This window comes from Chlorocebus sabaeus, chromosome 16, assembly GCF_047675955.1.
Source record: "Chlorocebus sabaeus isolate Y175 chromosome 16, mChlSab1.0.hap1, whole genome shotgun sequence".
Classification (NCBI taxonomy): Eukaryota; Metazoa; Chordata; class Mammalia; order Primates; family Cercopithecidae; genus Chlorocebus; species Chlorocebus sabaeus.
In genome coordinates this window covers 49522845-49547853 of record NC_132919.1, presented here as the reverse complement: position 1 = coordinate 49547853, position 25009 = coordinate 49522845, and the positions used below count along the sequence as shown (strand labels likewise).

The window sequence follows — 25009 nt, the reverse complement described above, 5'->3', positions numbered from 1 at the left end:
GGGGGCCACGCGGGCGGCCCCCACCCCGAGCCTGGCCTGATCTGCGCTGCCGCGCGGGGGCGCCCCCTCCCAGGTCCGGCGCCAGCTAGCCCCGCTCCGCCAGGTGCAGCGCCGCGCAGGGGTGGGCGGGGGCGGGGCTCGGCGCGCACCTTCAAGGGGCGGGACAGGGGCGGTGTAGAGGCGGGACCACAGCCAGCTGGGCCGGGGTTCTATGCGCATCTCCGAGGAGGGGCGGGGATGGGGCGGGGAAGGGGCGGGGCCTGGTCCGTGCACACCAGACGGCGGGCCGCCCCCTCCTCCCTCCTTCCTACTCCCGGCCCGGGATTAGCGCCCTGGGAGCCCGCGCCCCGCGGCCTCGCCGCCACACTTTCCTGGGAGCGGCGGCCACGGCGGCACCATGAAGAAGTCTTACTCAGGTGGGCTTCGCGCCCGGGGTGGGAAGGGGTCGGTGTCCCGGGACCAGCCCTGCTCACCTGAGCGCCTGCGGCCGGGAGTGGCGAGGCGCCCGCGGAGCTGAGCGAGTCCCCGCGGAGGGCACACCGCAGGTCGAATTTCTCCCAGGACAGGGCCGCTGTCGGGCCGCTTTCGACCTGAGCCGAACGTCCCCTGCGCTGTCTCCAGCCCTCGCTTGAGTGTCTGAGGGGCTGCCCTGTGGGACGCTCCCTCCTCCTCGCCCCTTGTACCCTCGCAGGAATCCCTGACTTTCCAGGTCGGCCGGGTGCTTTGGGTCCCTAATGCGTCTGTGTGGGTGGATGGGGTGGGGGCTGCGTAGAGGGGTGTTCTTGGGTTCAGCCTCCAGGGCTGGTGATCCAGGCCGCAGCATCCTTTCTTCGGATTCTCTCCGGTTTCTCCTCTACCCAGTGGGGCACGGGACGGCCTCCAGATGGGACTGTCCAGCAGCGCCCAAACTTGGCGACTCGGGTTCGTGTTTTGAGCTCAGGATGCCGCCCGCGGCTGACATCCGCACTCCACCCTAGCAGGGCCCGCCTTAAGCAGGCGGAGGGGGCCTGACTTGGGCCTCACCATGAGCCGGTTCAGGAGCCTTCATAAGAGGCTCCCGCTCTGGCACTCTGCAGTTCCATTTCACAGATGGGCACACTGAGGCCGCATGGGCAGGTTAAGGGAAATCCAGATCTTCATTCTTTGTCTCTTCCTTTCCTTTTTTTTTCCTTTGTGGTTTTCTCCAAAGGACCGAGGCAGGCAGGATTCTTTGTCCTCCTCAGTCCTCAAATTATAAACAGCGTCTCCTCTTCTAACTCTAGAAACCCTCTGTTTAATGTTCCTCCTTTAATTCATTCGAATAGAAAGTTGTCTGCCAAGGACCCATGAAGGACAGAATCATGGGCCTTAGTTGGAGGTGAAGGAGTCATCGCGGCCATCCCCCTGCCTTTGGGCCATTGTCGGTTTCCTCTGGCTTTCCATATTTAGGAACCAAATGAGTGATAAAGAATACCTTGTCTCAAAGAGGATTACGAAGAACTTCCCCGAAAATTCCCTTCTGGGTCAGTAGCTTAGAATTTCAACTTTCACCCGGTCGTTGCAAACAACATGGGCCTCTCCACACCCCAAGCACAGCTCTGTCAGGAGCGTGGGTGGGTTGGTGTGCTGGTGGGCGGGAGCGGGCTTCCAGGTGGCACATGCTTGGTTTTGGCACTGGGGCTTCCTCCCTAACATGCTCCAAATACTTGAGATGGTTGTGGGGATCGCGCGGTGCACGGCCCTTTCCTGGGGATCTCTAGCCCGCCTAGGGAGGGCCCTTTGCCCTTGGTTTCTTACACTTCATCTCCCACTGGTGGGTCCAGACAGTGGGGGTGACCAGGGTCCTCCCAGGTCGTGGGTCCTGGGCTTTTTCTGCGGAGACCCTCCTCCTGCACAGATGCCGGAAGGACCCTGAAGCAGGCTTGGAGTCTCTGCACCTGCGGCTTATTTGGAGACGGGGAGACCATCACTTGTCCCTTTCTCCTCTCTTCCACCCCTACGCCACCCCTCACTGGGTTTCTTTTTTTAAAAAAAGGACAGAACCTTTTGCAGTAGGTGGAAGTAGAGTTTGTGGGGGGAGCAGGAACCAGCTCTTGTAAAGCAGCCTCGGTGGCTCCTTGTGTTTACCGAAAGGGGCGGGCCCCTCTGAGGATGGGGGAAGGGAGGACTCAGACCATTTCTGGTTTGCTCCCTGCTTGGCAGTGGCCCAAGGTGTGCTGGGTGGGTCACTGTGTTGCAGTCGTATGGGGTCAGACTGGTGGGGGCTGATGGTGAAGGTGGCCTCTTGCCCTCATTCTGAGTGTCCTGGAGCTCTCTTGGTGGCAGCCCTGTTCCAGGTAGGGGCACTTGCAGGAGTCAGGCTGACCCCTCAACAGCCGTCAACACCATGAAATTAAGGAAAGCAGCAAAAGATGTTGAAAATCTTCCTAGGCTCTGACAATCCAAGGACAACAGGAAGGTTTTTATTTTTTCAGCTAGATTGAGCGGGATTATTGCTTCTGGACCTGTATATGGGCTTCAGAATAAACTGAATGACCATAATGTTGTTCCTGGTAGAGCTGGTTTGAACACTCATGAGCCTCTGAAAAGGAGAAAGATTTTAGAAGGATGTGTTAGGGCAATCTCATGTACCGTGGGTCTGTACACAGTCATCGAACACACTTTATGTGTTGAGCACACACGGCCAGGTCTGAGTGGGTACAGAAATGATAATGAGATGTAGTCCTTGCTTGCAGAGAACTCACATTCTCACCGGGAGTCAGGATGAGGGTAAGACACCAGCTCATTAACACCCTTCCCTCCTGAGCAGTTCATCCTCCAAATACTACAGGAATGCCCCAGAGGTTTTAGGGAGAGGTGAGATTGAGCTGGGCCTTGAGGAAGAAGTCTTGAGTAGTGGAGAATAAAAAGGGACTTGGCCAGGTGCACCTGTAGTCCCAGCTACTCAGGAGACTGAGACAGGAGGATCGCTTGAGCCCAGGAGTTGGAGGCTGCAGCACTATGACAGCACCCGGAAACAGACACCGCACTCCAGCCTGGGCGACGTCATGAGACCCCATCTGTAAGAAGGTCTTGTCCAGTGGGGAAGGCAGCAAGAGCCCACACGGGGCAGCTGCGGAATCTAGGGGGACACTGGGGACAGGCTCTCTGGCAGCTCCACTGCTGCTCCAGGCTTTCCTGATGTGCCTCACCTGGCCTTCTAGTGAGTTGGAGATAGTGGTAGTCTACAGGCAGTGTGGTCCAATGGTTACACTTGGGGACTCAGAGCCGCCAACCCCTTGGGATTAAATCTCACCAAGGCTGCACCTCTCCCTGTGGCACAAGGTCCTCACCTCATGCATCTCATTTGCCTCATTTGTTTGTGTGTGTGGGGTGGGTGTGTGTGTGTGTGTGTGTGTGTGTTTTGAGACGGAGTCTCACTCTGTTGCCCAGGCTGAAGTGCAATGGCATGATCTCAGCTTACTGCAACCTCTGCCTCCCAGGTTTAAGTGATTCTCCTGCCTCAGCCTCCTGAGTGGCTGGGATTATAGGAGTGCGCCACCATGCCCACCTAATTTTTGTATTTTTACTAGAGATGGGGTTTCACCATGTTGGTCAGGCTGATCTTGAACTCCTGACCTCGTGATCTGCCTGCCTTGGCCTCCCAAAGTGTTGGGATTACAGGCGTGAGCCACCACGCCCAGCCTGCCTCATTTGTTAAATGGGACAGTGCTATGTTGTTGTAAAGGTTAAACGAGTTCATATTTGAAAAAGCTGAGAAATGCCTGCTCTGTGACCTGTTAGCTGCTGTCGTGAGTCCTGAGGGAGGCTGCACCCGCAGAGGAAGCAGCTTCTGTTGTGATTCAGTACGCTGGCTCGCCATGGTGGACAGGGCTGCATCCCCACCCAGCGCCCCAGGAGCTGACTTACGGGAAGGGCAAGGAATTGCACCCTCAGAGAACACTTCCCCAGTCAGCTAACCTGGTGCCAGGCAAGCGTGGGAAGGGCACAAGCCCAGGGTTTCTTCCTCTTCTCCCCCAACCCCGTCTCCGTGCCTGTTCTCGCTGCCTCTTGCCTCCTCACGTCCACGCTTGTCTGCCCTGGCACATTCAGGGGACCTGGGCTGGAGAGAAAAAGCCACCTCTTATAGTTAGTCTGTGGCTCTGTCTGACTTGTGTCCCCCGCCGAGGCCCCCCAGTTGTGAGACAGCTGGCTGAGCCTAAGTCCTGGGGCCAGCCCTCTCCCTAGTCTGTTGCAAAGATAGGAAGGCATGCCCAGGCAGGGGCCACCTGCCCTGCCCGCTCACGCCAACCGCAGGCACTTGCCCGTCAGATCTCCCCGGCCTGCCCAGAGGGGTTCTGATAGCTGAGGGCAAGGCACCTGGCAGGGGGGCATTGAGTTTGCGACAGTCCACCTTCTTCCTGGAACCGCCCCCCACAAGTGGGACCAACTCAAGCCAGGACAGGTGCAGGGGGACCCAGGATTGCCACTTCGGGGCAGTAGTCTGGAGTCCAGGTCCAGGTGACATGGGAGCCAACCCTCTGCTAGGAGGTCCCAGGTGCGTGTTTGCAGAGGACATCTCACTTGAGGACCCATGGAAGGGGACACTGCCCACCCCCTACCCGGTCCTTGGGCTGCCCTCCTCTGACACTCTCCTGCCCCCCATCCCAGGCAGCCCTGACAGTCCCACGGGACTGGGACCTAGAGGTGGCCCCTGTTTCCGCCCCAGTGTTTGTCCACAGGCAGCCTTGCGTGGGCTCCGAAGTTTGCCTAAGATGGACCTGATAAGGAAAGTTCAGCACACATCAGTGCAGGCCCGGCCTAGGGGTGATGATGGCAGTTCCTGGGCAGATCCAGCTGGCTTTAGGGTAGGAGGGGCTCCAGAGAGAGGCTCCAGGCCCCTAGGGGTGTGAACCTTTGGGGTGAGGAGGGAGGTGACTCGCTGGGTTCCTGCGCCTCTGTTTGTTGGAGCAATTACCTTGGAAACGTCCCAGCTCTAGGCGGTTGCCAGGGATTTATGGGGATCAGTGGGTGCCAATGCCTGGGTGAAGCCCTCAGGGCTTGTACACAGCACACAGCTCTGTGGCCCAGTGGCTCACTTCGCAGTGTGAAGTGGCTCAGTCTCCGGGAGAGCCCTTAGCCAGGCAGGCCTGACGGCAACTGCCAGGTCACGGTCATCTGGAATCGCTGGCCAAAGGGAGTCAGCCCTGGTGGGTGCGGGGCCCTGGCGGGGAGCCATCGTGATGCCAGGCATGGGGATCGTGTGGCACCCAGGCCTGTGGGTGACGAGCTTCTGTGGGGGCAGTGAAGTGCCCCCATGGCTGATAGGCTGGTCACCACTGCCCCTTTCCTGATGCAACAGTTGTGCCCATGTCCCGGGAACTTTGCCAGGAGGCCCGGCATTGGCCTGCTCTACTGGAGCGGCCCTGCTGAGCTGTGAGCTGCTTGTCTCCCCGAGGTTCCTAGGCCATTTCAACTCTCCATGTGGATTTGGTCATTCATTCCAGAAGCGTCTGCCGGGCGCTGCTGAGTGTCAGGCTCTGTTTGCCTCCACTGCTGCACCCTGGAGGCTCTGGGCACCAGCTCTACAGGGTGGCCTGGCCGTGGGTCTCCAGGGTAGAGCATGGCACTCTCTACTCCCAGCCCAGTTTCTCTCTGCCTATCTCCCTGAGCCCACCCTGGGCGCAGGTCCATTCGCAGCCCCTGTGAAGGGAGACGTTGAGCTGTTGCTGGCAGGGGAGGGTGGCTCCCGGGCACTGCTTACCAATGGCCTCTCCGCAGCTCTGTGACAGCTGAGCTTTGTTCTCAGCCTAATCTGACCTGGTTCTCCAAAGCCTGACTGTTGGCAGCCTGAAAACCTCCAGGACAGGAAACAGGAGTGGCGCAGGGAATGTAAGATGATCCCAGCTTCAAGTCACTGGGCGGCCCTTAGACCCAGGCTGCCTGCTGTCTCTGGCAGGAACTCAAGTCACTTGTCATCCTCAGAGCAGTGTTGGCCCAGGGCCTTTAGTAGCCTTTGTGTCTGGGTGAGAGGAACCCTGGATGGCCACTCTGCCCTGAGTGTGTGGGTCCCCAGAAGTGCTGGGTTAGGGGGCACAGAGGGCCAGAAATGGAGCACTGGACTCTCTCACTGACTCCTACCCCACCCTGGCCTGGGGTTTCAGGGAAGGGGTCCAGGCAGGAGTGCCATCTTTTCTCAATGGGGATGTGGCTTCAGTCTCTGCCCAGGTGGGTGCATTGCTCTCTGTCTGGCTCCTAAAGAGGTCTGGCTCCTCCCAGGCTGCTGAAAGGACCTGTGATGAGGCCTATGCCATGGCCGGGGCCCTCTGCTTTTCCCAGTGCTGCACCTGGGAACCAGGGGTTGGGCCCCGGAAGCCGAGGACGTCCCTGAATGCCATGCCTGGGCACCTGTCCTGGCCAGGCCAGGCGTGTTGGGGCAGCGGCTGAGATGGGAGCAGCAGCGTTGCCTGCCAGGTTTGAGATGGGCCCCGGGTGCGTGTGGTTACCAGGAAGGGCTGGGCAGAGCAGGCGGGTGGGCCGCCCCCGGGCCTTGTGCGGCAGATTAACCTGATCCTCATCCTGGGGCCGGGGCTTCCTTTCACAGCCTTCCCATAAACTATGGCTCCTGTTTCCATCCCAAATCAGATCCCAGCAGGGGAATAATGTCCGTGTAACCCAAGCCACTTGGAAGTGGGTTACATCCAACCCCTGTCATCTTCCAGCTTGTTAAGGACTTGACAAACTCAACCCAGAGGGATTTGGAGGGTTGTCTGCAAAACCCACTAATAACAGGGGACTTCGGCTCTGTAGCCACAGGGTCTACAGAGGTGTCGGGCTGTCGGGTTATTGCTGGGAGGTGAGCCGGTGGTGTAGACACCATGGAGGCACCGGTCGTGGAACAGCTGCAAGTGCACACAGAGGCCGGCATCGAGGGGTGGGGAGGAGGAGGTGGATTTCTCGCCAATGTTGGCATCATGTTGCCTCCAGCATCAGAGACCCAAGGTGTGGCTGACCTCGGCTGGGGTGATGAGTCATTGGATAACACAGCCTTCCTGGTAGCTGGAGGTTAACGCTTGAACTGCTAGGCCTTTGTATTATGCTGCTGCTTTTGTTTGTTTTGTTTTGTTTTGTTTTATTTTGTTTTTGAGATGCAGTCTCACTCTGTCACCCAGGCTGGAGTGCAATGGCTCAATCTTGGCTCACTGCAACCTCTGCCTCCTGGGTTCAAGCAATTCTCCTGCCTCAGCCTCCTGAATAGCTGGGATTACAGGCACGCGCCCCCATGCCCGGCTAATTTTTATATTTTTAGTAGAGATGGGTTTCACCATGTTGGCCAGGCTGGTTTCAAACTCCTGACCTCAGGTGATCCTCCCGTCCCAGCCTCCCAAAGTGCTGGGATTACAGGCGTGAGCCACCACGCCCAGCTTGCACTATGCTTTTTTTTTTTTTGGAGATGGAGTTTCGCTCTTGTTGCCCAGGCTGGAGTGCAATGGCGTGATCTCAGCTCACTGCAACCTCCGCCTCCTGGGTTCAAGTGATTCTTTTGCCTCAGCCTCTCAAGTAGCTGGGATTACAGGCCTGTGTCACCATGCCCAGCTAATTTTGTATTTTTAGTGCAGACAGGGTGTCCCCATGTTGGTCAGGCTGGTCTTGAACTCCCAACCTCAGGTGATCTGCCTGCCTTGGCCTCCCAAAGTGCTGGGATTACAGGCGTGAGCCACCACACCCGGCCTATGCTTATTATTATTACTATTTAATTTTTTAAGGAACGCAATCTAAACTATACGCTGTATGCCTTCTTTCTCTTTTGCTTTTTGTTGTCAGTTTTCTGTATTACTTGAACAGGAAATTGAAAGGAAAACTTCAACAATCATTGGCTGTAGCATTTCTTTTGTGTTCCATTCAGTGCTTGTTTGCACAGGAACATGAGATAGGGTTTGATTTAATTATGAAAAAGGCACATATTTTCAGAGTTGCGTACTCCCCATAGAATGAATGTTGTTGAATTCTGTTCTTTTCACTCAAAATTAGATCTCAGGCATGGATTTCATGATTATCACTATAATCGTTCTTCCGAGTGGACATTCCATCATGTAGGGGACCATCCTCTCCCCAGCTGCTGGTGTAGACGCTCCTCCTTGGTGGTGTGGACGCTCCTCCTTGGTGGTGTGGGTCTGGGCCCTTGAAGGCTGATGTCCTGAGTAAAGATGTTACAGTAGCCGTGCTTATACATGCTTATAGCTTTGGGCCCAGGGCTAGGTGGAGACTGGCTTCAACTCTAGAGCTTGCTGTCTTAAATTATTATTATTATTATTATTATTATTATTATTATTTTTTTTTTTTTTTTTTGAGACGGAGTCTTGCTCTGTCGCCCAGGCTGGAGTGCAGTGGCCGGATCTCAGCTCACTGCAAGCTCCGCCTCCCGGGTTTACGCCATTCTCCTGCCTCAGCCTCCCGAGTAGCTGGGACTACAGGCGCCCGCCATCTCACCCGGCTAGTTTTTTTTTTGTATTTTTTAGTAGAGACGGGGTTTCACCGTGTTAGCCAGGATGGTCTCGATCTCCTGACCTCGTGATCCGCCCGTCTCGGCCTCCCAAAGTGCTGGGATTACAGGCTTGAGCCACCGCGCCCGGCCTATTATTATTTTTTGAGACGGAGTCTTGCTGTGTCGCCCAGGCTGGAGTGCAGTGGTGCAATCTCCACTCACTGCAAGCTCTGCCTCCCGGGTTCACACCGTTCTCCTGCCTCAGCCTCCCGCGTAGCTGGGACTACAGGCGCCTGCCACCATGCCTGGCTAATTTTTTGTATTTTTTAAGTAGAGACGGGATATCACCATGTTAGCCAGGATGGTCTCGATCTTCTGACCTCGTGATCCGCCCGCCTCGGCCTCCCAAAGTGCTGGGATAAAATAAAATCTTAGGGCCTGGAGCGGTGGCTCATGCCTGTAATCCCAGCACTTTGGGAGGCTGAGGCAGGCGGATCATAAGGTCAGGAGATTGAGACCATGGTGAAACCCCGTCTCTACTAAAAATACAAAAAATTAACTGGGCATGGTGGCGGGCACCTGTAGTCCCAGTTACTCGGGAGGCTGAGGCAGGAGAATGGCGTGAACCTGGAAGGCAGAGCTTTCAGTGAGCTGAGATTGCGCCACTGCACTCCAGCCTGGGTGACAGAGCGAGACTCCATCTCAAAATAAATAAATACATTCTTATACCCACTTGCATTATTTAGTATTATTATTATTAAACAGGGTCTTGCTGTGTTGTCCAGGTTGGAGTGCAGTGGCGTGATCATGACCTCCCAGTCTCGACCTCCCAGTTTCAATTGGTCCTCCCTTCTCAGCCTCCCGAGTAGCTGGGACTACAAGTGTGCACTGCATGCCTGCCTAATTTTGAAAAAATTTTTGTAGTGGCCAGGCGCAGTGGTTCATGCCTGTAATCCTAGCAGTTTGGGAGGCTGAGGCAGGCAGATCACCTGAGGTCAGGAGTTCGAGACCAGCCTGACCAACACGGAGAAGCCCTGTCTCTACTAAAACTACAAAATTAGCCAGGCGTGGTGGCGCATGCCTGTAATCCCAGCTACTCAGGAGGCTGAGGCAAGAGAATCGCTTGAACTGGGGAGGCGGAGGTTGCGGTGAGCCGAGATGGTGCCATTGTACTCTAGCCTGGGCAACGAGAGTGAAACTCCATCTCAAAAAAAATTTTTTTTTTTGTAGTGACTGGGTCTTGCTTTGTTGTTGCCTAGGCTGGTACTGAATTTCCAGCCTCAAGCGATCCTCCTGCCTCAGCCTCCCAAAGCTCTGGGAGTACAGGCATGAGTCACTGTGCCTGGCCTCCACTTGCTTTGGCTACCTTTCTCTGTCTTAGGTAACCATACATTTCTCCAGGTAATTAAGAAAAGATTGCGCATGATGGGTCCCTTTTCTGGTATTTCTGGGAATCCCCCCAAAACCAGACAAGTGTTCTTACCTCGACATTTTGTTAAGAGTTTAATGAACAGAATGCCATTTGCCCTCAGTCTGCTGGTGCCCCTGAGAAGGCCCAGTGCTTCCTTGTTTGAAAAGTCATCCCCTTGTTGAGGTCTTTGATTCCTTTTCACCACTGGCAGTCATGCTGGGGGCTCCACAGAGCCACCCCTTCCCCATCTCTTCCTCAGCCCCTCAAGATGCATCTGTACCCCTGGAGATGTCTCTGTTTTCTTGGGCCACCTCTCCTGGCTGTCACTCACCCTGCTGGCTCGTTACTTGTGCAGCAGTTTCTTCTGGAACCCTCAGGCTCCTGCCACCTACCCTCTGCAGTCCCCGTTTTGTTCCTCTTGCCTTGGTCTTCCTCCCAGTCACCCCTCTACCTATTGGTCCCCATCTCTCTCTATGGCACATCCCTGTGTTATACTCAGATGGCTGGATAAAGGTCGAGTGAAATGCATCTATCCCTTTGGTGACTGGGGTACCCATTAAGTAGAAGGGATCCAAGGCTGGCATAGCCTTTTCCCGCATCCTGGGGTATTGTCCTGTGGCTATTCCTTGTTGGCGTCTGCAGTTTTTATTGTTTTTATTTTTTGAGATGGAGAGTCTCGCTCTATCGCCCAGGCTGGAGTGCAGTGGTGCGATCCTGGCTCGCTGCGACCTCCACCTCCCGGGTTCAACCAATTCTACTTCAGCCTCCCGAGTAGCTGGGACTACAGGCGCATGCCACCACACCCAGCCAATTTTTGTATTTTTAGTAGAGACGGGGTTTCCCTATGTTGACCAGGCTGGCCTCCAACTCGTGGCCTCAGGTGATAGGTTCGCGTCGGCCTCCTGAAGTGCTGAGATTAAGGGCATGAGCCACCAGGCCTGGCCATAGTCGGCAGTTTTTGACCACTGGTCGTTCTCTGTGTGATCTGTGATCTTTCTCTTGGCCCACTGACCCTGCCCTGTTCATCTGCTCACCTTTCTCATGCATACTGTTTGTTCGTGGGGGATGTAATGGGGTCTAACCAGGAAATGGAAACCACTTGAGTATTAATTAATTAATTAATTTATTTATTTTTCCCAAGACAAGGTCTTACTCTGTCGCCCAAGCTGAAGTGCAGTGGTGTGATCACGGCTCACTGCAGCCTTGAACTCCTGGGCTCAAGCGATCCTCCCTTCTGAGCCTCCCAAGTGGCTCGGACTATAGGTGCACATGATATGCCGGCCTAATTTTTTTTTATTTTTTGTAGAGACAGGGTCTTGTTTTGTTGCCCAGGCTGGTCCCGAACTCCCAACCTCAAGCAGTCCTCCTGCCTCAGGCTCCCAAAGTACTAGAGCTACAGGCATGTGCCATCACACCCTGCTAATTTTTGTATTTTTTTTTTTTTTTTTTTGTAAAGATAGGGTCTTACTATGTTACCCAGGCTGGTCTTGCACTCCTGGGTTTATGTGATCCTGCTGCCTGGGCCTCCCAAAGTGCTGGGATTACAGGCGGGAGCCACAGTGCCTGGTCCACCTGAGCATTTAGAACAGAAGGACTGAAAGGCAGGGAGCTTGTTACATAGAGGATCGGAGAGGTGAAGGCCGGACAGGGAACAGAGAGGCAATCGGCAGGAGATCAGAGTCGTGTGGACTTATGCAGCCTTCTAAAGGTATGGATGCAACAATTCACTCAGAATGAGAAAACAAATAACAACAAATGATAAATTGTAAGCAGCTGTTAAATATCACAAACATCACTACACGCAAAAGAGTATCAGTCAAGTTACCTGTCATAGCTCCAAAGTTATATTTCTCCCACATTTTTGGCGTTACTTCTTCAATATGATGACTTTGTAATATCGTTTTCTATTTTGAGAATAGAAAACTAATCAGGCTGGACACAGTGGCTCATGCCTGTAATCCCAGTACTTTGGGAGGCCAAGGCAGGAGGATCACTTGAGGCCAGGAGTTCAAGACCAGTTCGGGCATCATGGTGAAACCCCATCTCTACTAAAAATACAAAACTTAGCAGGGCATGGTGGCATACACCTGCAGTCCCAGTTACTTAGGAGGCTGAGATGGGAGGATTGCTTGAGCCCAGGAAGTTGAGGCTGCAGTGAGCCGTGATCATGACGATGCACTCCAGTCTGGGCGAGAGACTGAGACCCTGTCTCAAAAAAAAAAAAAAAAAAAAAAAAAAGGGCCAGGTGTGGTGGCTCATGTCTGTAATTCCAGCACTGTGGGAGGCTGAGATGGGCAGATCACTTGAGGTCAGGAGTTTGAGACCAGCCTGGTCAACATGGTGAAACCCCATCTCTACCAAAAATATAAAAAATTAGCCAGGTGTGATGGTGCACGCCTGTAATCCCAGCTACTTGGGAGATTGAGGCAGGAGAATCGCTTGAACCCAGGAGGCAGAGGTTTCAGTGAGCCAAGATAATGCCACTGCACTCTAGCCTGGGCAACAGAGTGAGACTCCATCTCAAAAACAAACAAACAAATAAATAAATAAATAAAGCAAATTAATCTCCCTAGTTGATCAAATTTCATTTTTATTTTGGTAGTTGGGATGTATACAAAAGTGGCGGTCAACACGGAGTTGGTGGTGTTGCTACAATTTTTTTGTTCAAGAAACACAGGAGTTCTGGTAAATCCTATATATATATTTTTTAATGTGATTCCCATCAAGAAAGAGGGAGGAAAGTGGGGGATATTGCTAACTATTTCTGTCCAGAGAGACTTTTCTGTTTTGACTCCACATTGAAGGAATTGAATCCTTTGCTTACTACTTTGCCTCTGGTGATGGGAGTAATTTTCCACAGATTTGCTTCTGGACCCGTGCATTTCAAATCTTGCTTCTCTCTACTGCGCACATTTTTCCGGCGCCAGGCACCGCAGGATATGTTCGTGTCTTGTGATTTTTGATTCTGCGCGGTAGGTGGAATTGGAACGGTGAGCGGAGCGAGTATTCCTGGAATCCATTTCCGCACCGGGATAGCGAGCATTAACTGAACTATACATGGAAATAAATGGGAACTACATAAATATAACCCGACTAAAGCCAAACTAAATATCTTTCCAGTTCAACTTCTCCTTAGCAGGAGCCCCCACATGGCAGCAAGCCTCCGTTTCCACCTCACACGAGAGAAAATGTGACGGGCAGGAACTCAAGACTGGAAATGAACAGGGATGTTAATTGATCGTAGGGAAAATATTTTCCATTTTGTAAATTTTACAAAAAATGTTTGACCCCGTGGACATGTGGTTAGGGCCCTTCTCAGTGCCTTGAGAGGGACCCATGCAGGCAGAGGAAGGGTTCTTTGCATTGTAGGGGTTACCTGGAGATTGGCAGCAGGGTGCCACCACCATCCCTAGGTCAGGGGGTGAGAGGGAGGAAGGCCTGTGACCAGAGTCCAGGGGCCAGAGTCACCTGCTGGGAGCCCAAACAAAGGTGGGACTCTGGCAGGAGCTGGAACTACACAAAGGACCAACCCTCCTGCTGGAGACGCATTCTTAGGCAGAGGAGGTGGAGACCTCCCGCCCCTCCCTTGCTCCCACCTCCCAGGCTCCTCCCCAGCCTATCGTTGGTTGAACCCAGCCCAAAGCCAGCAGGCCTGGGGTCCTGGACACCTGAGCCAGCAGAGGTCGGCATTTCTCCCATACAAAGGAGGGCATGAGAAGTGGGAGGCACGGAGGGGGATCAGGCCAGGACCTGCACAGGATGTGCAAAGAGAAGCTCCCCTCTCTTCCCACCCGAAATGGCATCTGCAGCCGGCCTCACTTCCCCACTGTTAGCTAGGAAGAGGAACCTTGTTCCTGGCATCAGCCGCCACCCCCACGGAGGCCCCTTTCCTCTTTGGTCTTTGCTTGCAGTCACTGGCGATGCTGATGGACCGTATCTTCTGGGGAGTTTGGTCATGAACATGGTTTCCCATTTGTTATGGACTGAACTGTGCCCTCCCCCTTGAATTCCTGCATTGAAGCCCTAACTCCCAATGCAGCTGTAACTGAAGATAGGGCTTTTAGGGAGGTAATTAAGATTAAATGAAGTCATAGGGTGGGACCCTAATCTAATAGGATTGGTGTCCTTGTAAGAAGAGGGAGAGACACCAGAGATCTCTCTTCCCCCCTCGCTTGTAAACAGAGAAAAAATGACCGGAGAACACAGCAGGGAGGTGGCTACAAGCCAAGAAGAGAGGCGTCGCTGGGAACCAACCTTGACAGCACCTTGATCTGGGACTTTGGGCCTCTCAAACTGAGAAATACATGTCTGGTGTTTAAGTCACTCCCTCCATGGTAATCTGGATGGCAGCCTGAGCTGACCAAAGCACCATCTGTATCAGCCAGGGCTCTCCAGAGAGACAGCCAAAAGGAGATAGATGGATGGATGGATGGCTAGATAGACAGACAAGCAGACAGACAGATACAGACAGATAGACACAGACAGGCAGAAAGATAAACAGGCAGACAAATGGCTAGATAGACAAGCAGACAGAGAGATAGAGACAGACAGACACATACAGGCAAACAGACAGGCAGACAAATGGATGGATAGATGATAGACAGGCAGACAGATAGATAGCCAGGCAGACAGATAGATAGACACACACAGGCAGACAGACAGACAGACAGACAGATGATAGGCTGGGTGCAGTGACTCTCACCTGTAATACCAGCACATTGGTAGGCTGAGGCCAGTGGATCACTTGAGGCCAGGAGTTCGAGATCAGCCTGGATAACATGGTGAAACCCCATCTCTACTATAAATACAAAAATTAGCTGGGCGTGGTGGTGCGTGTCTGTAGTCCCAGCTACTTGGGAGGCTGAGGCATGAGAATCGCTTGAACCTGGGAGTTGGAGGTTGCAGTGAGCCGATCACACCACTGCACTCCAGCCTAGGCGACAAGTGAGACTCCACCTCAAAAAGAAAAAAAAAGATAGATAGATGATAGATGGATGATAGGTAGATAGATAATTAGATAGATAGGTAGATAGAAATGACAGATGGACAGGCAGACAGATAAACTGATTAGATAGATGATAGATGGATAGATAGAAGATAGGTGATGGATGGGTGGGTAGATAGGCAGATAGATGGATAGAAATACAGATAGATAGATAGGAAGGAATTTGTTAGGGGAATTGACTTATGCCATTGTGGAGGCCAAGATGTACCACAGAAGGCTGTCCTCAAGCTGGAGACCCAGGAAAGCCAGTACCATGGCTCAGTCCAAGTCTGTGGGTCTCAGATCTGGGGAGCTGTTGGTGTAACTCTTAGTTCAAGGCCAAAGGCTTGAGAGCCTGGGAGACTGCTGGAGAACTGGGAGTTATTTTTATTTTATTTTTTTGTTGTTGTTGAGACAGTCTTGCTTGCTTTGTCAGTCAGGCTGGAGTGCAATGGCACAATCTTGGCTCACTGCAACCTCCGCCTCCCGGGCTCAAGCAATTCTCCTGCCTCAGCCTCCCGAGTAGCTGGGATTACAGACATGTACCACCACGCCCAGCTAATTTTTGTATTTATAGTAGAGATAGGGTTTCACCATATTGGCCAGGCCAGTCTTGAACTCCTGACCTCAGGTGATATGCCCGCCTTGGCCTCCCAAACTACTGAGATTACAGACGTGAACCACTGCGCCCGGCCGAGAACTGGGAGTTCTAAGCCCAAGGGCAGGAGAAGAAGACATCCAGCTCCAGGAGAAAGAGAGAAATTCACCTTTTCTCTGCCTTTTTGTTGTCTGGCCATGGAATGGTGTCATCCACATTGAGGGAGGATCTTTACCACTCAGCCCACCAACTTACATGCCCATCTTCTCCAGAAACACCCTCACAGACACACCCAGAAGCAATGCATTACCAGCCATCCCTTAATCCAGCCAAACTGACACCTGCCATCCACCACCACACCGGCTCAGCAGAACCGTGGTTACATGGCAATGGTCTCCATCCCATCTAAAGAAGTTGAAGATGAACTGTTGGCACAAGCCAGTCGTTCTTTCAGGCTCCTTCCAGTTGTTCTTTCTTTTAAAAATGTATTTATTGAGCACCTGCTGTATGCCAGGTGCTGTGACAAGCACTAGGGCACAGCAGTGAGCAAACAAGGACTCTTCTTTCTTGGAGTGTACATGCGGTAGAAGGAAACAGAGAATCAATGAATTCATCAGTTCCAGAAAACTGTCAAAATAGGACTAAGAACTATGCCGAGAATTAAGATAAGGTGATTGCATAGAAAGTGACTGGTGGCTGCTTTGGAATGAGTGGTGAGGGGTCACAGAGATGATGACAGCTGAGTTGAGATTGGGAAGACAGGAAGGAGCCAGCAGTGAAAGGACTGAGCTGGGAGCAAGCTTGGTGCCTTCCGGGAACAGCAAGGAGGCCAGAGCGGGGCTGCGATGGAGCAGGGGACGGGGAGGAGGGAGACGCAGGTCAAAGAGGAGCCTGGGGCCAGATGGAGGACCCTTCCTCCAAAGCTCAGTCATTTCCTCCTTAAAGGAGAATGTGTTACCTCCAAAAGTCACACTTGCCAGCACAGTGTCTGGCTCATCATATGCCTTCAGTCGGCGGTGAGCATGGCTGCTCTTGTTATTACTACATTATAATTACTAGGAAAAATGGAGTCACCAGGCTTTGCGTTGACAGCAACGTGAGGGTGTCAGCAAGCTTCCCTGGGAACCCATCTCCCCTCATTAAGTTCATAAGAGCCTGACAGCCAGGTCAATGTAGTAAGAGCTACAGCTGCCCAGTGGACTGGACTCTTTAGCCAGGGGCCAGGGCACTTTCATCTCAGCAGAAACCTCTAAGGGGACTGGGGAGTGTGCTGTGGCTGTTTTTGGGTTTTTCAGGCCTCCTGGGGAGCCTTCCCCACCACAGCTGCTGCAGGGAGCTCCGCTGCAGTGATGAGCTGCGGCTCAACCTTGTTAGTGCAGAGATTGTCACTTGGGTGAGTGAATGGGGCTCAGGATGCCCCAAGGGTATGTGGAGATGGGGGTCAGCTGTCTCCTCTGATGCCTTGCAACCTCCTCCCCCTGCCTTTCTGCATCTCGTCGCTTCCTGGCCTCTCTCACCTTGGGTGCTTTGGAACGACATGCAATCCAATACACAGGCTGACTTTATTATTTTATTTTGTTTTATTTTATTTTATTTTGGAGACAAATTCTCTGTCACTTAGGCTGGAGTGCAGTGGTGCAATTGCAGCTCACTGCAGCCTTGAACTTCTGGGCTCAAGTGATACCCTTGCCTCAGCCTCCCAAAGTGCTAGCATTACAGGCATGAGCTGCTGTGCCTGGCCTAGGCTGGCTTTAAAAGCTCCTCACTCTCTCTGCATCCTGATGATACCTACCTCCTGGAGCAGGCTCCCAGCCATTGCCTTCTGACACTTTGTAGCTATTGTTGGCCAGTTGTGGCATGTGAAGCTGAGGCTCAAGAGAAGGGCAGGCCTGTCCAAGGCCACACGGCTCAGTGCTAACACTCAGACTTCAGTGTTCTTTTTTTATTTTTTATTTGTTTATTTTTGAGACGGAGTCTCACTCTGTCGCCCAGGCCGGAGTGCAGTGGCACAATCTCGGTTCACTGCTAGCTCCGCCTCCCGGGTTCACGCCATTCTTCACCTCAGCCTCCTGAGTAGCTGGGACTACAGGTGCCCGCCACCACACCCAGCTAATTTTATTTTTGTATTTTAGTAGAGACGGGGTTTCACTCAGCCAGGATGGTCTCGATCTCCTGACCTTGTGATCCGCCTGCCTCGGCCTCCCAAAGTGCTGGGATTATAGGCGTGAGCCGCTGCGCCCGGCCGACTTCAGTGTTTTTATCTCCCTCCTGGTCACTTCCACCCTTAGTGCATCTCTGGAGGCCCGAGGGAGCTAAAGACCAGGCTTTGGTCAGCTAAGAATTTACAAAAGCTGTCTCTGTGCTCCTCTGTCAATTCATCACTCTGTTATCTCCTCCGACAATGAATTCAGTTTGAATTTCAGATAAACAAGGATTAATTTTTAGTATAATCATATCCCACAGCACATTTGGGATATACTTATGCCTAAAAATGATTCATTGTTTGCTGGCCTTAGTAGCTCATGCCTACAATCCCAGTGCTTTGGGAGTCTATGGTTGGAGGACTGCTTGAGTCCAGGAGTGTTCAAGGTTACAGTGAGCCATGATCATACCACTGAGCTCTTGCTTGGGTGACACAGCAAGATCCTTATCTCTTAAAAAAAATTGTTGATTGTTTATCTGAAATCCAGGTTTAACTGAGCATCCTGTATTTTATATGAGACCCCTATATGGGTGAGACCCAGAGTCCTGACACCCACTGGTAAGCCTTTACAGGGAGGCTCTGTGGGTCCTTGGCTGGCACTGATGCCCTGTGATGAGCAGGGCCATCTGGCGAGGTGGACGCCTGCTGCCCGTGCAGGCAGAGCAAGGTCCTGGGCAGGCATGAGCTGATCTCACCTTCCCCAACCTGGGAGCCAGATACTACTGGCAGCTTGCCATCAAGAGAGGGGCTGGTCACCAAGAGAGGGGCCGCCTCCATGGGCCTTCTTTGGCTTTTGGCCCTCCCCCTAACCTTCCTCCTACCCCAAACAGAGGCCCAGGGCACCGTGCCAGAACCAGCGTGCTGCCGCCTTTGGTTGGCATTTTGTAGTTGGGTGGACTGTTTCCTTCTCACAGGAGCTGGCGGGTGCCCCTTCCACTTCACAGGGAGGATGGCTGGGACTCCTGACCTTGAGGCAGAGTGCTGTCTTTTTTTTCTTTTTTTTTTTTTTCTTTTTCTTGAGGCAGAGTCTTGCTCTTGTCACCCAGGTTGGAGTGCAGTGGCATGATCTTGGCTCACTGCAGCCTCCACCTCCTGGGTTCTAGCGATTCTTCTGCCTCAGCTTCCTGAGTAGCTGGGATTACAGGCGCATGCCACCACTGAGAACAATGCCTTCTACAGTGTTTATTCTGTAGGAGCAAGTTCCCAAGGCAAGAGGATTGCTCACCTCATGGATGAATACATTGACTTTAATCCACAGCCCCAGGTGTCAGCCTTGAGGGTGGGGAAAGGTTGTTCTATGTCCGGGGAGGGGTCAGGGCAAGGCCAGGAGGGGCTGGTGCCCAGTGTACCTCTTCAGGGTACAACTCCAGGTAGCAGAGGCCAAGGACAGAGGGGAGGAGAAGAGGGAGGTGGCCATTATCTCCTTATCTCAGCTTCCTCTGGAGATAAGCTTAACTATTTTAGCTATCCACTAAGTCTGGAGATAAGTCTGGAATTTAAACCTTTGACTTTGATCCAGCCCTTCACAGCTCCTGTGAGCAAACTGAGCCTCAGAAAAAGGGAGTGAAGCCTGTGCATCCTGGACACTCCCAACCCTGGCTCAAACGGCCCCCACCCCAGGCTCAAACCGCCCCCACCCCAGGCTCAAACCGCCTCCCCCAGGCTCAAAGTGGGAAGGAACCACAGGGAAACAAACGGGGGAGGCAGGGGTGACCCGGATGAAAGTCTCCATGACCCACCTTTCCCCAGGGGCTATCTTGGGAGCTTTTTAAACTTTTATTGTTTTTTAATAGAGATGGGGTCTCACTGTGTTGGTCAGGCTGGTCTCCAACTCCTAGCCTCAAGCCATCCTCCCGCCTCAGCCTCTCAAAGTGCTGAGGTTACAGGCATGAGCCACTGCACCTGGCCTCTCTCAGGAGTTTCAAGAAAAATATTGGGAATAGATTTTTTTTTTTTTTTTTTTTTTTTGAGACAGAGTTTCACTCTGTCGCCCAGGCTGGAGTGCAATGGCACGATCTCAGCTCACTGAGACCTCCACCTCCCGGGCTCAATTGCTTCTCCTGCCTCAGCTTCCTGAGTAGCTGGGATTACAAGCATGCAGGCTAATTTTGTATTTTCATTAAAGACTGGGTTTCACCATGTTGGTCAGGCTGGTCTTGATCTCCTGAACTCAAATGATTTGCCTGCCTCGGCCTCTCAAAGTGCTGGGATTACAGGCGTGAGCCGCCGTGCCCGGCCAGGAATAGATTCTTTTCCGTAGATGACTTCTGTCATTATTGCAAATGGATGTTTATGCACAAGTGAGTTTTCATAACGTCTCATCCTAAAAAGCTCCTTTTTGAGGGAATGGTGACTTTTGATAGAGGAGAGACTGTCCAGGCCTCATTCATTGTCAGCACAAGGGCAGAGCAGGGGTGTGGCGGTGTCACCCTCCTCGGAGACAGCCCCATCCCTGCTCTGCCCAGGGGTTCAGAAGTCTGGTCTATTCGAGCCCCCAGAGGGGTTTGGAGTGGCTGTCTCACATCACAGGTGGGGTCTGTAAGGATCTGAAATGGCCTTTGAGAAGGCCAATGTGGTTGGTGCATTCCAATCATTAAAGTAACAACAATGGTACATCAAATAGGGTCTGCTCAGATTCTGAGTGCCCGTTTCCACCTTGTGACTTACCAGATTCTAGCATAAAAACCCAGGTAAAAGAAAAAAATAGCTGGGTGTAGTGGTTCGTGCCTGTAATCTCAGCGTGAGGCCAAGGCAGGAGGATTGCTTGAGACCAGGAATTTGAGACCAGCTTGGGCCACTTGAGACCCCACCTCTGAAAATAAACAAACAAATAAAAGATCTTAATGCTGTGTGTATTTCTTATATCTAGGTTCCCCAAATTATATGCATGGGGGAAAGTCCATTAAGAGAAGCCCCTGGCTGGGTGTGGTGGCTCATGCCTGTAATCCCAGCACTTTGGGAGGCCAAGGTGGGAGGATCACAAGGTCAGGAGTTCGAGACCAGCCTGGCCAACATGGTGAAACCCCATCTCTACTAAAAATAAAAAAATTAGCTGGGTAGGGTGGCAGGCGCCTGTAATCCCAGCTACTCGGGAGGCTGAGGCAGGAGAATCACTTGAACCTGGGAGGCGGAGGTTGCAGTGAGCCAGGTTGATGCCATTGCACTCCAGCCTGGGCAAACAAAATAAGACTCCACCTCTAAATAAATTAATAAATAAATAAAGGGAGAGAAGCCTCTGGGCTCCTAGATATGTGGACCAGTGCCCACCCCTGCAAAGCTGCTGTGCCCAAAGGGGGTTGTACTTGGTGGAATTGGGGCAAAAGAGCAGGGAGGGCACCGGGCAGTTAACCTGGTCTCCACTGCTGGAAAGGGGCTGTACTGTTGGTGCCCTGAGCTGGTTCCACAAGGAAGTCGCTGCACGCTGCACGGGGCGCCCTAAGTTTGCTTGTCCTGTCTAGGCTCACCCTTTCCTCTCCAGGACCAGGGAACCCGCTCGTCTCCTGTCTTTAGCACCTTCTCTCTGACTTGTGAGTGCTGCATTTCTTTCTGCTTGGAATGCTGGCCTGTGTTGGATCCCCAGGCTCCTGCCTTCTACTGTCTTTTGCCATACCTTGTCAAAGTGTGTTTTATTTATTTATTTAATTTATTTATTATTATTATTTTTTGAGACAGAGTCTCGCTCTGTCACCCAGGCTGGAGTGCAATGGTGCGATCTTGGCTCACTGCAACCTCTGCCTCCCAGGTTCAAATGATTCTCCTGTCTCAGCCTCCCGAGTAGCTGGGATTACAGACATATGCCACCATGCCTGGCTAATTTTTGTATTTTTAATAGAGATGGGGTTTCACCGTGTTGGCCAGGCTGGTCTCGAACTCCTGACCTCAGGTGATCAGCCCACATTGGCCTCCCAAACTGCTGGGATTACAGGCGAGAGTCACCATGCCCAGCCAACTATTGTAATATTGATATAATAATAATATCACAGCCAGGTGCAGTGGTTCATGCCTGTAATCCCAACACTTTGGGAGGCTGAGGCAGGCAGATCACCTGAGGTCAGTTCGAGACCAGCCTGGCCAATGTGGTGAAACCCTGTCTCTACTGAAAATACAAAAATTAGCTGAGGCGTGGTGATGGGTGCCTGTAATCTCAGCTACTTGGGAGGCCGAGGCAGGAGAATCACTTGAACCTGGGAGGCGGAGGTTGTGGTGAACTGAGATCGTGCCACTGCAGTCCAACCTGGGTGACAGAGCAAGACTACATCTCAAAAGTACTACTACTAATAATAATATCACTTATTGAGTTTTAATTTTGTGCCAGGCACTGTCCTAAGTACTTGTACTATGTGACCTCATTTACTTGGAATAACCTATGAGTAAGCACCATCTCTGTCCCCAAGGAAGCTGAGACTCAGGACATGGAAGTCATCTCCCAGGGCCCACAGCAAGGGCCTGGTGAGGTCTGCATTCGAATTCTGATCATCTGACTTCTGGCTTTCCTGCCTCCTTTGCCTCCCAAAACTCAAAAACTTTCATCTGGAATGACTCCAGACAGCTAGATTTCAAGTGTGTTCTCTCCTTCTGAGTATGTTTTATTTTAAAATCACATAAAGATAACTCAGTTCTCAACTGGAGCCACGGAATCGTTAGATGTCTTGGAGACTTTTCCAGCTACCTCTTTGCTGGACTCAGACACAGGCCTGAATAATTAGGTCCAAGGAGCTGAACTGGAGCTGCTTGTGACCAGAGGTCTCTTCCTGGGAACAGTGGTGGTGACAGCGGCTGCACTGAGCCTGGCAATTTGTTCAAGAGCAGGGGATGCTCAGGCTGCGCTCGTCCCCTTCTTATGAACGAAGTTTGCTTTGCGTCGTCTCTGTGCCAAGGGCTGCCAGGCACAAGATGCCTGTTTTGGGAAATCAGAAAAATAAACAGTGTAAATAAAACAAAAACTCCACCCAAGAAATCTGAGACAGATGCTGTTTTCCCCACCATTTCTCCACCCCCATGCTGGGTTTGGAGAGAGTGGGCCAGCCTGTTTCCTAGGGATAAGATGCCCTGGGGAGTTTCACCTGGATGGAACCTCTTCTATTTTACTTTTGCCCGGTGCCAGGGGGCAGAGGGCAGGGGTGGTGTCCATCTGGCCCAGGGAAAAGGACAGGGCAGCCTTTGTCGCCGGCATCCCCTGCAGAGATGTCTCAGCCAGAAGTGACCTGATCCAGGAATGTGTGTCCCGTTCTCTGCTGGGCGGCCGCTCCTTAACCCCCCGTTGTTTCCATGGTGAGGTGTGCTGGATTTATGGGAAGAGCTCTAGTTCACTCTCTGCAGAACATCCCAGTAGTGCCCTGATGGTGTGCGCGTGGGGATGTGTGGAACAGGATAGTGACCCCATGTGCATTATATGCAGCGTGCCTTCCAGTCAGGTGTGCTCATGGCCATCGTGGAAGTGAGCTCAGCTGGGGCTGGAGGGCCCAGGCTCACTGTGCCACTCAGCAGCCTTGGGAGCAGGTTCATCCTCCTCCCCTCTCCTCTCCTGTCCTGGTCCCGGGCAGCCCACCTGAGCCGCACTCTGGGCCGTCTCTCCTAGTCTTAAGGGGGCTGTCATTTCTGGGAGGCAGATGCTGGCCCCTCCATCACCGCCTCCTGGAGATCTGCACCAAGGTCTGCCTTTCTGTCTGGAGGGATTGGCCAGGAACTCCTGGGTTTTCCTGGTGGGGTTTTTGTTGCTTAGCAGTGGGCAGAGTGAGCAGGCACCAAGAGGAGGATGCTGGGTGAGGTAATGGACATGGCTGGGGCAGGCTAGGGGTGCTGGAGGTGAATTCCTCAGCTGTGCGACCTTGGGCAGTTTGCCCAGCCCTGAGCCTCGCTTCCTCCTCTGTGAAATGGGGCAGGAGCACCTGCCTGCTGGGGTTGTGGGTTCAGTGAATCGGAGCTAAGGTACAGCTCACAGCCTGCTCAGAAGTGGTGTGTCCCTCGCAAGCAGAAGTGGGTGTCCCTGCTCAGCGTCCTCCGGCCATTACTTCAAGGCTCAGCTTGGTCCTCCTCACCTCCGTGAAACCTCCCTGGTTACTCCAGGCATCAGGACCCACTCCCTCTTTGGAGCCTTGTGCCACACGCGTTTCTCATAGTGTTGCTTTCCCTGGAGGATGGGTTCAGCTAAAATTGGGGCCCATCTCGGGGTCCCCCCAGCACCAGAGAGGCTCAGACTTAGTAGAGACGGGTACCCAGTTGATACCAGTTCCATGAAGGACACACTGTGCCCATTCTGCTGCCAGCTGCTGAGTCTGGTGTCCTGTAGTTATGGAACATGGATACAGGCCTGGGCAGCTGGACACAAAGGCCAGGTGTGCAGGTCACTCTGCCTCAGCTCTGAACCTTTAGAAACAAGCTGGCTGCACCCATTTCCATCTGGTCGCAGTTTAGGAGTGGGGTTGTGGAATGGGTGGAAGGAAGGGTGGGTGGGTGGGTGGATGGATGGACGGATGGATGAATGGATGAAGGGTAGATGGATGATGGGTGGATGGGTGGATTAGGTGGATGGGTGAATGGATAGGTGGACTGGTGGGTGGGTAGGTGGGTGAAGGGCTGGATGGCTGGGTTGGGTGGATGGGGTGGATGGGTGAATGGATGTGTGGAGGGGTGGTGGGGTGGATGGGGTCCATGGGTGAATGGATGGATGGATGGGTGGGTGAATGGATGGGTGGATGAATGGGTGGGTAGATGAATGGATGGGTGGGTGAATGGATGGGTGGGTGAACGGGTGGGTAGATGAATGGATGGTTGGGTGAATGGGTGGGTAGGTAAATGGGTGGATGGGTGAATGGATGGGTGGGTGACTGGATGGGTGGGTGAACGGGTAGGTAGATGAATGGATGGATGGGTGAATGAGTGGGTAGGTAAATGGGTGGATGGGTGAATGGGTGGGTGGGTGAATGGATGGGTGGGTGAATGAGTGGGTGGATGAATGGATGGGTGGGTGAATGGATGGATGGGTGAATGGGTGGGTAGGTAAATGGGTAAGTGGGTGAATGGATGGGTGAATGAATGGGTGGGTGGATGAATGGATGGGTGGATGAATGGAGTAGATGGGTGGGTGGATGCATGGGATGCATGGGTGGATGGGGTAGATGGGTGGGTGGATGGGTGGATGGATGGGTAGATCAATGGATGGGTGGGTGGATGGGTGGGTAGGTGGATGGATGGGTGGATGGATGGGTGGAGCCTCTCTGGAGGGTTCCAGGGAGGAACTGGCATCTTTGACCAGCAGCCAGCATGGTGATCAGATGCAGGGAGGTCTCTGGGTCTACCTGATCCCTTATCTCACAGTTGGTGGGTCTGGGCTGGTGGTGTGTCCCTGAAGCTCTCTGAAGGGTGGCTCT

At 52.9% G+C, this 25009-nt stretch overlaps 1 protein-coding gene across 2 annotated transcripts in view; it reads left to right on the top strand.

The window, feature by feature from the left end:
- Positions 1-359: 359 nt before the first annotated feature.
- Positions 360-25009, top strand: part of SEPTIN9 (septin 9) — a 213131-nt gene continuing 188481 nt past the window's right edge. The window contains exon 1 of one of the 2 annotated variants that reach the window (XM_008011593.3): positions 360-416. In XM_008011593.3, the coding sequence (XP_008009784.1) occupies positions 398-416 (19 nt within the window). In that variant the 5' untranslated portion in view covers positions 360-397. Of the gene's footprint in view, positions 417-5918; positions 6187-25009 lie in introns of those variants that run through there. The other variant, XM_008011599.3, reaches the window with a different exon arrangement.